The 14,655-nt window shown below is 48.1% G+C and overlaps 1 protein-coding gene across 1 annotated transcript in view; it reads left to right on the forward strand.

Moving 5' to 3' along the window:
* Positions 1 to 374: 374 nt before the first annotated feature.
* NCKIPSD (NCK interacting protein with SH3 domain) overlaps positions 375 to 14,655 on the forward strand; it is a gene marked incomplete at its 5' end in the record, with an annotated part of 30,737 nt that continues 16,456 nt past the window's right edge. Inside the window, 4 exons of the mRNA XM_009704841.1 lie at positions 375 to 487; positions 1,252 to 1,453; positions 5,925 to 6,012; positions 8,150 to 8,778. Of these exons, the coding sequence (XP_009703143.1) occupies positions 375 to 487; positions 1,252 to 1,453; positions 5,925 to 6,012; positions 8,150 to 8,778 (1,032 nt within the window). The remainder of the gene's footprint in view (positions 488 to 1,251; positions 1,454 to 5,924; positions 6,013 to 8,149; positions 8,779 to 14,655) is intronic.

Below are 14,655 nucleotides of genomic sequence, written 5' to 3' on the forward strand. Positions count from 1 at the left end.
ATCTTGAAAGCTCCCTGGAGCAGACTGAATATTCAAGGCTGCTGCATGGTCCTGAAGCTCTGTCCCTGCTCTTCGTGTAGAGATCATTGGACTTTGGTGTTTCTAACAATGACTTTCTTTTCCAACTGTAAACCTTGAATGGGCAGACTCAGTTTGAAGCACGGCTTCAAATATGTTTCCTCTGGAGGAAGGAGGGAAAAGTGAGATGGTGCTGAGATGCGGTTCTGGCTCTGGGAGCTGTTTGTTGGCCATTTGGCTTGTGTGGTGCCTGCTCTGGGGGTTTCCTGTGCTGTGACCTCTCCTGTTGTAAGCTCTCGTGCAAAAGAACCGCAGCTGAAGCAGTGCAGTAACATGTGGGATGTTGTGTTTCTCAGGTGCTGGAGCAAGATGTGGTTCTCCAGTCTATTGACCGTGCCATTGAGGCTGTGCACAATGCAGCCATGAAGAATGGGGGAAAGTACAACCTGGAGCAGAGAGACGTCCTCCAGTAAGTATGATGGATGTCTGGGAGAGCTGGGGGGTGGAGGGTGGTCAGCATGTGATGCTTGTCTCTTTTCTGTTCTTGGGGGTCAAGTTGGACATCACTGAGTTGAGTCCCTGTGCTGCAAAGTGCTGATGCACTCAGAGAGCTTACCAGCGTTTGAGCCGATGCTCCTCCTCCTGTGAACAGTGTCCAACAAAGCAGCGCTTTGGTCTTGCCCCTCTATCCCTGTGCATGTAAAGAAGAGGAAACTCTCAGCTGCATTGTAGACTTGGAGGAGAAATCCAAAACCTTTCCGGATGCATTTTCTCATCTCTAGCAGCCAGGAATTGTAGAGGTTGTTGGCATGTGGCAAAAGGTCCTTAATATGTTCTCAAATAATTGCTTGTGAGGAGAATTTTTGTTTTTCTCTGACACCTCACACTCTGTGCTGAGGCATGCTGGTTTAATCTCAGCTGAACAGCTATTCTAAAGTGCAGGCAATTTCTGAAGCTTGCAATGCAATATGTGACTCTCCCCCGAGGAAGAGGCATTTTTCTCCAGCGAACTGATGAATAAATCATGGGCTCTTGCAAAGCCTCTTCCTTCCTTGCCCAGAAGTGCTTCCTTAGTTGCTAATGAAACCAGAGTTGGTGTTTGGAGTAATGTAACCCTTTCTGGTATATATAGCCCAAATGCAATAAATCATTTAAAAATATCGTTTAAATGTTGCAGCACGGTCGCTCCCTTCCTTTAGCTTTGCTGTTCCTGATGTTGTCATTCTGTTTCAGAAAACTGATCCATCACCGGAAGGAGACCGTGTCCCGCAAAGGTCACTCTCCCACCCCGCAGGGGATGGTTATGACGCAGTCCTCCAGCGATCACCATCTGGATGTGGCACGGCAGCCCAACGGGGTGTGCCGGACAGGATATGAGCGACATCACAGTCTTCCAAACACTGAATTTGAAGAGGAGGATGAAGGTCCCTATCAGGTAACAGTGGCTGGACACCTTCTGGGTTCCTTCTTTAGTGGTATGACATCGCTTGTCCTGTTTAATAAAATGCCTTTGCAGTGGAAGTAACAAATCAAGTGTTTGTGCTGCTTACCTGGGATTACTACAGTGTAAATTGATGCTGTCTCCATGTAAGAAGTCTGGAATAGTCTCTCTGCTGTTTACACTTGGGATGCTTTTTTTGGATCCTTAAGGGTCCATGGTTTTATGGTGACATGTGAGATCCACTCTATTGTGTGACTATCTCTTGATAACTTTCTAAAAGGGTTGCAAGCTCCCCAGAGAATACTTTGAAAAACAGTTTTGACGTGAGCAGCAGAACTCCCTCCGAGTACTCAGAGCTTCTTTGTTTCCCCCTTGTTAAATCTGTACAACAAGATCTTTGGTCCTTAAGCATTTTATCTGCTGTGGCTGCCTATTTTTACTACACAAAACATAAAAAACCCAAAGATCCTGCTTTGTCTGAATGTTGCTTGTCGTCATGAATTACAGATAAATTGCAGGAAATATGATTTAGAGCACTTTTTTTTTTTTATCTTGGCGGCACACAGTTCCAAGGTTACTGTGTGGCGCCAGCGAGGCTTCAAAGAAGTAGCCCAGGACGGATGCAGCAGTTGTGGGCATGAATGATGTGGCCGATCACACTGTGTAGGTATAGCTGGATGTTAGGGCTAAAGGTGCCAAGCAAGGATGAGCACAGAGATTTATTTTTTTTCTCCTACAGAAGAACATGTGCACTGTAGTTTTTCTTCATCTGTCTGAGGTAAGTGTTTGGAGGCAGTGTTTATAAGGTACTGATACACTGTCACTCCTAGCAGATCCGGCTTGTTTTACACTTGAAGAACTGCGAGTCTGCAGAGATGAAAGGTAGCTCTGGCTCATGCAGAACACAGCAATCCCTACAACCCCCCTTTTTTTCTCCTTGGTATTCGTTTTCTGGGCAACCAAACCAGCTCCATTCTCAAGCCTGTGCATTATGGGCTAAGCGAATGGAGCACCTGACGGCCCATTCTCCATGTCGATTCCCCATCTTTGTCTGGTCTGTGGTTTGATCGCTTGCCAAAAAGGAGCAAGATAGTTTCCTTGGTGGACAAAGAACCATTTCTGTCTGGGTGGCACTGAGGATGCAGTCGAAGAGCTTCAAGCTTAGCCCTGTGCTGAAAGGGCTCCTTGAGATTTTAACAGCTCAGTTGAGGGATTTCCTGCGTGCTTTGAAAATACAAAATGGAGGAAGCAGCATTGCTTGCTTCCACTGGTTATGCAGCTGCCTAAGAGGAGACCTACTGAAATCTAAACTTTCTCACTAAGTCCAGAGAAGCAGAGGTCTTGGGGTGTGCTTTTCACTGCTTGGGATTTTTGGGTGCGTTCAATGTTTGCAACTGAAAATTTAAGCAAAATTTGAGGTGCAAATTTCCTGTGGGTGACTTTGCTCCCAGGGCTGAACTGGTTGAAGCACTTGGTGATAGCACCTGTGCTGACCCTCTCTTCAGCTCCTCCATAGTTAGCATAAGGTGGGAAGCTGGGGCAGTTATGTGCCAGCTGCCAAGGGAGGAGGTTAGGCTTGCAGAGTATTTTAGTCGTAGTCTGCTGCATTTGTACATGCTCAATGGGTTTGTGATGCTCGTCTCCAGAAGCCTTTGCTACAGACCAGTGTGTCTAGCTTGGCAGAGTTTGCCTAGAGAAGGTGGTGGGCGGAGGATTGTTGGTTTGTTTTTTTGTTTTGTTTGTGTGTGTGTTTGGGTTTGTTTTCCTGTTTAAAGGTTCCTACTATAATAACATTATTCCCAGGAGTTGAAGGGAGTGGTGGTCGTCTCTGCCTGCCTGGCAGGGAAGGGGATGGGACTGTTGTGGTTGAGTCAGGTCTCATCTCAGTGCAGGGAGCAGAGCCTCTGCTAGCAGTCCGTGCAAAATGGAAAAGGAGAGGAAGCACGTGTGTAAAATCTGTGGATTTGGTGAAGTTCACAGCCCCCTTGTAGAGACCTGGGGAAAGGGAGGCATTCAACACGTGTGTAGGTGCTTCTCTCTGAAGCACCTTCCCTTGGTAAGGTCCCTCCTCTCTTACCCTCTGGACAGGAGGGTTCTGAGCTGCAGGGACTCCTGCATGGTCACCTTTCCCACGGCAGCTGTCCAGAGGATGTTTTCTCCCCTTTCCTCCCCTTCCCTCGTGGGGGTTTTGGTGTCATACATTCTCCTCTTGGCCCCACACAGCGGCTGGGATGTGGGGCGGAGGGAGGGGATGGCCATCAGTTACCCCTCGTGAATCCTGACCATGCGGCAGCTCACAGCTTGGGCAGGCATCAGCATGGGGAAATTCATGTGATGCTTCACTTTCCCATCACAGCTGCCTGGACTGTGGTGCGTGGCCACCTAAATGAGGCTGGCAGAGCTCTGAGCTAACATTAGCTGTACATCTATTAATTTAAGCACTAGCCTGTAATAGCTGTGTTAAACTTGCATGGTAAATTTGGAAGGGCTAATAAAGCCATGGAAATACTCCAGAATGACCCAACCCTAGCTATCTCCAAGTAATGTCACGCGGCTGCTCTAAGCTCTGAGCCTGCCTGTCTGCTAAATCCTGCTGCTTTGGTAATTGTGGCCATGCCGTGCCAAGCAGCTCCGACTCGTGCTGTTAGCTCCATCGCTCTGCAGAGAGGGCTCTGCTTTTAGCACAGCTGAGCTTTCCGGATTTGGGACCAGCCTTCCAGCCACACGATGCAGAGAGTCCTCCTGATCTGTTTGGCCTCTCTCAGCTGTGCAGTCTCTTTTTGGATGGACAGAGATAATTTTTGAAGCTGTATGCCAGTATCGTATAGCGTTTTACCCAGAGAACAATGTGGGGTGGATTGACAAGAGCAGAAGAGCTCAGGCTGGGAGTCTGCAGCAGTATCTCATACTAATCCACCAGCTGAAGGCCCTTGTAAAGAAGTGAATTGTTACGTGACATAGTAAAAGGTTGGATGTATCAGGTGTTGAGTGGGAGAAAGAGACCAAGAGATCCCTTTTTAAAGGTCTCTGTAAGCTGCGCAAACTGCTGTGTCTTCACTTGTCTGGTAGGGTCCAGACATGGGCTCAAACACCGTATTGTCAGCTTTTGGCATTGAGTCTTGAACATTTGAGGTGGTTCCTGAAGGTGTCATACTTACAGGAGTATCTTTGCTCAGAGGAGGTTTCTGCCCTTCCTGGATCCAGGCAAAAAAAAAAAAAAGTACATCTTTCATTCTCCTTGTTCTGAACTGTTTAAGATAGAGAACTTTCAGGGCCTGTCTCAGTTTTTCACTGCAGGGACTGGCAGAGCTCTGTGTTGTCTTATAGGGCTGGTCAGCACTGACAAATCACAGCAAAATTTCTCTTCCAGGGCTAAACAAACCTGGAAAATTGGCACTGTGTGAAGGCCTGAATGTCTCTCTCGATTCCAGCTGGCTTCAGATGGGCTACCTGAGGCATTCAGGCTATCACCTCCTTTCCCTTCCTGTGCTGCCCTGGGCAGTTTTGCTGCAGGCAGCAATTGCAATATCCCATAAAAACAGAGGCATGTTTCAGGCAGCAGGCTTTGAATCGCAGAAGCCCCAAGAGACCCCGGACCGAGTCTCTTGGCCCTGAGCCGCTGGGATGTGAGGATTAGAGTATTGATGCAACGTGCTCCCGTCTAGCTTGGCTGCTGTGTTCAGTGGTGTCCTACTGATCAGACGTTGACCCTGAGGTTACATCTCACCAGTAATTCTGGGTGAAAGTAATGTCGGTGATCATGGTGTTGCGATCCACCAGGAAAAAGGGTAGGAATCTCTGTCTGGGGCTTGTATGCTGCTGGCTCAGCATTCCTAGCAGAGGAGACTTACCGGAGAAACCCCAGATGCGAAGAGTTAATGCAACTCCCTGGCAAAAGCTTTTCCTGATGGGTCTTGCTATAGGTAGTGTAGGATTGCACAGAGGGTCTAGCCCTATTTTTTCCCTGCATGAGCAGAAATAGCTCTGAAAGCATGGAAAAGGCATTTACATGTCTCCAGTCCTTGGCTTTGTCTTTCTGCAAGGGTATTTGTAGCTGATGTAATGGATCTCTCCAGAAGAGTGTCTAAATACGCGTTCTGTTTGCAGCCTCTGTGGAGCTATTGAGAGTAATGTGGAGACACGGTGAGTGTGTGGGATTGCATTTGGAATAAAGGAGGAGTAAATGCTTGACAGGTCTACACAACATGTATGCTGTGTGGTGCTGAACGCAGCAATTAAACAAGAGCTGCTTTGCCTGTCACAGGGAGGGGATGAAGCCGGCTTGAGTCCTGCTTTGTTCTTCTAGGAAGCCGCCTGTTAATATCTGTCCTCCTGAGAAAACTTCCCCAAATGATGAGAGAGATGTAAGGACAAATCTACACATGCACGTGAGAAAGAAGGTTTCATAACAGAGAATGTCTTTATTGTCAACCTCCTTTGATTGCTCTGAAATCTTTCCTTATAGATCCCACCACAGCCCCGGCGTGCTGCTCCTATCACCCCCCCACCTCCAGAGAAACGCAAGAACGCACAGATTGCTGCTCCTGTTAAAAGTAAGGACAAATTGCTTTCCAGATCTCAGGCATGAAACGGATGCTGGGTGATGTAACGGTCATGGTGCCCGGATGCTTTTGCTTTGTGCTTAGAAGAGCATCCTTATACATATCCTAAATTCCTATAGGTTTTAATGCTAATGATCATGAGGTGGTGGTCAATGCTTCTTCAAGCCCTCTCTGGTCTGGGAGGGCCTGGGGAGCATGGCAGCTGTGGATGGGTGCCAGGTACAGCATCCTCTCAGTCCTCCAGTGACAGTGGCCCTGGGAAATGTGCTCTCCGAGGAGCAAACTAGGCTAGTCTGTCCAGTGCACAACCTTGGTGATTTAGGATCCTTGTGGGTGGTTTTTTTTTTCCCCCAGACACCATGGTCATCTCCCAGCAAGGCAGAGGTAGTTGTCCCTGGCAGTGCAGAGTGTGGTGGTTCACCAGCGGGAGCTCACTGGTAGCGCTTTTAGGACAGGCTCAACTCTTGCTTTTGGCTCCCAGTCTGTTGGGTGCTTTCTTTGTACAGTGCTCAGATGGGATTTCCATAAAATTGGTGGCTGGTGCCTGTAAGGAGCAGCAATAATGCCAAGGGCACAGCAGCCTATGTGCTGCCCATGGGCAGAGGAGGAGCTAGTCAGGACCACTTCAAAGCAGGACCATGGGGCTGAGGCAGGAGCTTCTCCATCTTCAGTGCAGTTGGGCTGGCAGAGGCAGTGGTCATCCCGCCAAGTTGCTGTCAGCTTCCCCAAGTGCTCTCCTGTGCTGTGACAGTCATGCTGTAAGTGACACACAGCCTATCTCAAGCCCACGCATGTCCCCTTGTGAGGAACAGGGCAGAGCTGTTGACTTGCAGGTAGTTAATTGAAACTTGGGGCTGGCACCAGCTTACTTAATGGTACTTAATGGAATTGAGCCATTTTTCACTGTGGTCGTGGGGGTTTGCAAAGGTCGGTTTCCTTCAACTCATTATGTTGATTTAATGAAGCATGGTGGGAGCTATGATTCATGAATGCTCCTCTGCAAGGAGATGGAGGAGGAAGAAGTAAAAAGAGGGATGCCAAGCCCCTGTGGGAAGGTAGGGCCCTGTTTTTCTGCTTAGCTTGTGCTTGCCTTGGGGTGGAGTGGTGCATGGAGTACTGGAGGGCTCCCAGGACCAACAGGGCAGGAAGGGTTGGAGTTGCCTGCAGAGGTGCAGCAAAGGCATTTCACATGTCTGTGCGACCGGCCCTTCCTTTGGTGTGGGGGAAACTGCCTTCCCTGAGAGTTGGGCTCCCCGTGTGTGCTCCTTCTCTTCCAGCACTAACACCAGCTGCTCTCGTGAAGCCCTAGATGAAGGTAGCCCAGTGTTTGCCTGAGTAACTGTTTTCATAGTCAGCGAAGAACTTGGATACGTCTTTGCCCCCTAGAAACTAACGGGTAACGTTTACCAAAACTATGCATTGGACCAGGTTAAAGGAAAGAAAAATCTTAACATCTCTTTGCTTGTAGTGGACTTTTTTCCTTTGAAGGTGGGACAGCTACCACTGCTAGAGCTAGTGAAAACTAGGGGCAGGGGGAGAAATACAGTGGAGCAGATAAGTGGAGGCTTGTGAAAGCGATGGGTGCTTGCAGGGCTTGTGATCAAATGTTGGAGAGTGCTGAAAGGGAGAGACTAGAGGCGTTGTCAGCCAAATGTTTCCTCTCTGTCGGTGCTAACAGTGTTGTGCAGTCAGTGAGGTGCGTGCAAGAGAGGTGCGGGCTGGCGTGTGAAGCCTTCGGTGTCTTGCAATTCTCAGGCACCGTCATTCAAAAGTGAGGGCTTAGATTCTGAACACAGAAAAAGGCCCTTGCTAAGCTAGGGGCAAAAGACTTTTCTGTCCCTTAGTCCTGTCTCTCCCTCTCTCCCTTCCCTTTCGTAAAACACTAAGCCCTTTGAAGGGTATTCATCTCAATAGAGTAGTTTTCCCCTTTCTAAAGAGGTGATTGTGTGGGAATGCTCCAGAGAGAACTGGTACAATTTTGCTTTGAGATAAGTGAGGCAGAAAGAGGAGTTAAACTGCTCTGGTGGCATGCACAATGAGCCTTTTAATGGACTACGCTGTAGCAATTTGTTTTTTTCTTTTTTCCTTTGATGTTGTTGCTAAGGCATTTTTAATTGTTCCCTTTCAGACTCTGTTGAAATTATCCCTGGGTCAGCTTCTAGTGCCTCCTCTATAAGCACGACATCCCTGGATACCTTGTACACCGCTTCTTCTGCGTCAGAGACCGCTCTGCCAACGGCCACCTCCAGTCCTGCCAACACCCCACCCCCTGTCCCAAGCCGGAGCGTCCACACCACGATAACACGCAATTTGGACACCGGCTCTGTGGCCCACTCCCGCTATGGGACTTCCCCAAAGGATGGGGCCAGCAAATCTCCCCAGACCAAGAGGGCTGCCCCTGCACTGCCAGCTGAAGGTGGGACCCAGAGGTCCCACACTGTGGATGGTGAGAAGATTTCTCAGGTGAAGAAAGCTGCCCCAGCCACCCCTGCAAGCCTGGATGCCTTCAACTCCCTCTGCCTGGAGGATAGGAAGGCGGCTGCGGTGGAGCCGGTGCCACCAGAACCCAGTGGTCTGGTGGCATCCGTGCCCAAGACGATAGGTGCCGAACTGATCGAGCTGGTGCGCAGGAACACCCACCTCAGCTACGAGCTGTCTCGTGTGGCCATTGGCGTGGTCATCGGCCACATCCAGACCTCCATCCCAGTAACCAGCAGCATCATGGAGCAGATTCTCATCTCTGTGGTGGAGAGTAAGGTAATGTGCGTGGGGCCAGGCCGGCGGGCTGCTGCAAACCACCTCCTAGCATCTGGCAGAAGGTGTTGCAAGCTTAATGAGCTCTCCTAACGTTTGGGATGAGAAGTGCAGTGAGAACCCAGAGGAAAGGGGAGAGGTGCTAGATGGGGGTAAATGTCTAGCCAAGGGAACCAGGGGTTTAAACCAGGTCCATGTACTGGTAGCAGGTAAGTGGAAAACAAGTGAGTTTATTCCCCAAATGAGCTGCAGATGTATGACATAACCTTGAGTTTGTTGCTGGCGGTGAGAGGTGCAACCAGCTGAAAGGGCCCTTGGTGCTGGGAAGCACTGGTAGGCTGTGGTGGAGGGGTGTGTGTCTCAGATGAGACTGTGGTTTGGGAAGAGGGTGATGAGATGGATGGCAGTGAATTGAACCACATGAGCACATTGGGTGGGAGATGACAACCTTCCAGGTCCCAGGGACAGCACTGGTGACAAAGCAGTGGTGGGAACGGATGCAGCAGGACTTGAGGCACGCTGAGAAAGCTTTGACATGAGCTGTTGACTGCTGATTGTGAAAGCTCACAAAGAACCATTGTGGCAGCATAAAATCAGAGAAAGAAATGAATAGTGACTTTTTAAAGAGGTACTTTCTGTTATGAACATGACAAACAGAAGCAGAGGGAAATGGAGCCTTTGCAATAAGTGCTTCTGTATAGAAATCTTTTTTATACAACCATTTTATATATATATATAAAAACTTGTTTTCTTCTACGGTGCTGCATGTCCTCTGTGTAGATTCAGCATGCCTACGCATACTATAAATCTGAATGGATTCTTGTCTCTCTTGACGATGAAGAAGCCAAAACTTCTATATGTCTGGTCTGATCTTTCACCAAAGTAATGAAAACTAGTTTTCTGTAGATGTAAACCTCTCTATTCCATAACAAACGCCTCAACCTTGCTTTTTTTAAAGACCATTGAAGAGTAGTTTTTCAGCCACTGGAGGAAGTGGCTTGAACATCTTTAGCTTGTTTTAAATAAACCTTATGCCAAAATCATTGTATATTCTTCCTTCCTCTGCTGCAGACATGCAGAGAGGGGAATAAAAGGATGCTTCTTGCAGCAGTCATTGAAATGGCAAAGTGCACCTGGGCAGCCCTCCTCTTTAGTTGGAGGGATAATAAATTTCAGCTCCCACTTGCTAAATACAGCCCTGAGGAGTATGCTTCATATAAACATCTAAGATTGGAGTTCCATTGCTAATGGCAAGATTATAATGAACTGTTCAGAGGCATTTGAATATGGAAAACTAATGGCATTCAAATTTTAGATCAAATTGTAATCTGGTTAACTGTCTGCACTAAATAGAGGGTCCTATAAGCAGTCATCAAGTCTCAGTTTGTGGCCATAACCCAGCAGTTAATTGCTTCCTACTTCAATAACAATACTGTGTCAATGTGGGATCTAGATTCAGCAAAAAAATTTAGCTGCTTCAAGCAAATGTTCTGGCTCTGACTTGCATGCTAAGAAGTTCAGTTTTCTGTTATTTGGACCTTGGACAAGATTTGAATATTATTTTTATCTTTAATACCTGTTCTTGGGATGCAATAAGCTTAATTCCACAGCAGTCATTTAGTGCCAGGTTTCTGCAGAGGGGATTTGAAAACCTCAATTTCATGGCCATTGCTACAGACCAGCCTGAAAAAGATGGGAAGAAATTCTGATGCTGGTGCAGGGACGAGTACGGATCTACTTGTAACTGGTACATTATCTATCATCTAGGACATCCACGGGACTTAAAAATGCCCGGTACTGTCCCATCTCATGATACCTCATCATACCTATCTTGAGTGGTGCTGCTTTCAGGAGAGCCTGGGTGGGCTTGCACAGTGCACAGGTGTAAATGTTGTGGTTGTGAGGTGTGTTTTTCCTCCGCGTCCCACCCAGCAGATGTAGCTCTGCAGATATTGTAGGGGCCTGGTCCCAGATGATGATGTTCACCTGGTGTAGAAGACCAGCACTAACAGTTGAAAGGGCAGTCATGTGTAGTTGTGGGGTGGCTGTACTGCTGTAGCTTCACTAGTGTAGTTTAATGGTACAAATTATTATTGTTGACTTTGTGTTGTTCATTATAGCAAATCGTTCCACAGTCTCAGGGGTTTCCATGTACAATTGTTGCTGAGTTGTCAGTTCTAGGTCAAGGGCTTGCTTTTTTTTTTATTTGTAACTTCTGAAATCCCTCTACACCCCAATCCATGCAAATATGTGTTCAATTCTTCTTTAGCATATTTTTCAAGGTTTTTCTTCCACCCCCTAAAACAGAGCAAGATCAGCTTTGAATTAAAGCTTTGGTCTGCTCGTAGTAGATATCATAGCTGCTTCAACCTTTTGTATCATGTTCTTTAATTAGCTATAGCCTTTCTATTCCTATTCCAGTCTTAATTTGAAGTGAGATCACTGGTTTACTAAATCAATCCAAGAATCCATTACCTCGCTCCTATCCCCAGCCTTCTGAAGGCTGAATTGCAGTGGCACTTCCCTTGTATTTGCCTTGCTGCTCCTCCAGCGTGGAATCTGCCCAGGCATGTGTTTTCAAGAGAGCAAAAGACCTTTTTGCTGGCACAGCATCATGCTCCTGCTTTCAGAGAGGTAATATGAGGCTACGCTGGGGAACAGCAAAGACAAGGAGGATGCTGAGGGGCTCACACCTTAGGAAGGATGCTTCAGAGGTACCATACTACTTGGGGAAACCTGATCTGCAGGAGCAAACATGCTGAGTTGGCTTCCCCATGTCAGGATTTGGCCTGGCCTTAAGGACATGGGCCTTCTTCTTGTCCTTGAGCTGATTCCTGATCAGTGGCACGGTGACTGGGCAACATGCGCAAAGAGAAATGAAGTCTCTTTTTGAAGGCATTGCTGCAGTGGCCATCTAAACTGGAGCTGGCTTTTGTGGGAACTCGTCTGAAATTTGGAGGTAACTAAAGATAATACAGATTCTGCCTGGTTTTCAAGCATCTGGAGAATCACTTGGATTAGTATGTATTGGTGATATGTGATTGCCTTCAGCTCTGCTGAATTATCTCCCATCTGTGAGGATGGGGTAGTATCATAGATGTCTTGTCTAGGGAGGTCGATTTGAGGATTTATTGAACTGAGTGTGAGGCAAGCAAAATTGCCTGATACACAAGCTAGCTATACCTTGAGAGTGAGCAATTAGAAATCACTTATCTGCTTTTTATTAAATTAGCATTGCTGTGTTGCACTTGTGACTCACTCATCTCTGGTTGCCTTAAATTTAAACTTGAAAACTGCTGACAAAGGTGTGTAGTTCGGTTTGGTCTTATAAATCAGTCCAGGCTGCTAGGTGGGGTCGAACAGTTCTTGGATGTGTTGGAGATGGAGGAACAAGTTAGGAAGTTGCTGTGGGAGGTGACGTATTTCTGGAGGGGGTTTCCCTTGTAGTGCTGGGCTGTGACCTGCTCCCAGCTGCCCATCACCAGGGTCTGGTGGCTGCCTGTTGTCCCCAACAAGCCCTGACAAACCTCATGGCTAATGTGGCCGAGTTCATTCTCCTTCCCCTGAACCCATATGGGCTGCCTCTCACGTGTGGTTCCCATTCATTCATTGATTCGGCTTTGCTTAAAGGAGACTTGCTTTTGAAAAGACACAAATGCTGCTCTGGGACGCAGCTTCTCCCTGCGGGAGCTTTGTCCCTCTGCTCGCCTGGGACAATGGGAAGGTCAGCAAGGTGAGGGCTTGCAAGGCTGGGTCCTTTGGCTGGGCTGTTAGCCTGCCTATGTAGGGCTCCTCCTTAGTGAAATACTGTAACAAAAGTGAATCTGGAGGGTGGGAGGAATGCATTAGTGCTTAGGCAAGTCCTTTGCTCACTAATTTCTAGAGGAGCCTTTATGATGGTCTATGCCAGAGTCTTCACACGCAGCCATCTCAGTTCATCTGTAGATGGGCCACGCTCATCCAGAGAAGAGCTGCTGCTGAATACATACGCGGAGAAAAACTGTACACGGGGCTGCAGATGGCTGGCACACCTGAAAAGTGAAGGCTGCAGAGACCTTACTGAAGCATAGCTATCGTAGTGGTCAAAAGCCAAGTGCTCCTCTCTCCCCGTGACAGCCCGCAGGTCTGTGCGGGGCAGGCATTGCCTCCCTGCAGAGCCGACCTGCCCTGCCACGGGGCTGTGTCCCTGGGGTGCCCAGCCAGGAGGAGACCTGTGCTGCTGCCAAAAGAGTGCATGTAAAAGGCCTGCCCTCGGAAGTTTGGCTCAGCTGAAGTCAGACGTCTCTCTTGCACTATGTTTATCTGGTTTAGCGGCTGCCGAGGAGCCTGGCAGTCTGCGTGTGTCAAGAGCAGTGTTAGCTGACTGGTATTTATGGTGCTGCCGTGACGGTGCTGTACTGGGAACAGAGGAGGGGGGAATTTCCAGAGCAGTCTCCCTGAAATACATGTAAAAGCCTGCTATATGGTTTATTCAAGGCAGATCTGGGCTCATCTGGAGGGAAACTGCTGGTAGATGCGAGTACCCATGGCACGCTTGGTGATGGGAAGCATGGGAGAGGGTGAGGAAGAGCTCGGCAGGATGTCAGCTGGGCTTGCACAGCAGGCATGACCACCTCTGAGCAATGTGGGTGCGCTGAGGTTCCCAAAATGGTTTTGGGATACTCGGGAGGAGCAAAATCCCAGCAGCAGTTTGTTCTGCTGGGCTGGGTGGAGGGAACTATATGAAGCAACAAGATAATGCAAAGTGGTGGTGTTAGAAATACTGAAACCACCTCCTGCTTATGAGCTCTCTGGCAGGTTCCTGGAAATGACCGTATGACGAGGCTGCAGGCTGTAGTAGCTGCCAAGATGTTTAATAAGAAGAGACCTGACCCCGGTGGTGGGAGGGCTGCGAATGGTGCGCGGTGTGGTTACATTGGTCAGATTGAAGAGCTTGTTAATGGATTGATCTCATCCAAGTCCATTAGGAGCTTGATGCTTGATGGAGTCGTAAGGGCTGCAGATGAAGGATTGGAGGAAGCAGATTAGTGCTAAGAGGCTGAATAGAGTGATCATTAAAACGAGTACTCGTTAAAATGCTCATCCAAAAAGACGTCCCAGCAGTGGACTGAGGTAGGACCAGCCCTGCACTGCTCTGGCGAGGGGAGGGCGACTAAGGTACATAAATGGAGAACCCTCTCCTGAGCAGCTGGGACACACGAGGACAGGCAGGTGACACTGCAGTGTTGTAGGTCCTCCTAAAGAAAGGAGGAGATGGCAAGACCAAGCAAGTCTCTTAAGTAACATATTTGCTTCTGTGATAAATCACCATTCAGTGGGAGATTGTCTTGTGTTTGTGCTCGGCTTCTGAAAACTGCCATTTTCTCTCATAGCTGGTTACCTGGTTTTCTGCTAGACCATTCACAGCTCCCTGAAATTTTAAGAGCGTACAGAGGCTTGTGTTAAACCAGCACGCTCCTTCCTTTGTTACCTGCCTGACAAAAATTATGTCAGCGACATAATTATGAGCAGTGACAAGAATAATACTTTTTTTATCACATAATTGAAGCACTGAATCGAAGTCCTAATTAGTTCACACCCCAAATACCCCGAAGCAAATTACTAACAATTCTGTCTCTATAAAGCAGATGAGATGTTACGGTTAAACCTGGAGTGGTTTTCCCAGAAAGGTCTGGAGGGTGGAAGGTGTGCAAGAAGGGTGCCACTCCTGCCGTTGGCAGTGTGGTGTGGCACCAGCCGCTCATATCGTGGGTGTGCGACTGTGTGTGCATTGCCACTGACACAAAACATGGACCTGTGTCTCTGTACAAAATCATTCTGCTCAGCTTGTAACGTGAAGGTCTGCTTTAAAGACTTGCTGCCCCCGGCCTCACAGCTGGC

Source organism: Cariama cristata, unplaced genomic scaffold (genome assembly GCF_000690535.1).
Source record: "Cariama cristata isolate BGI_N322 unplaced genomic scaffold, ASM69053v1 scaffold15007, whole genome shotgun sequence".
Taxonomy (NCBI): Eukaryota; Metazoa; Chordata; class Aves; order Cariamiformes; family Cariamidae; genus Cariama; species Cariama cristata.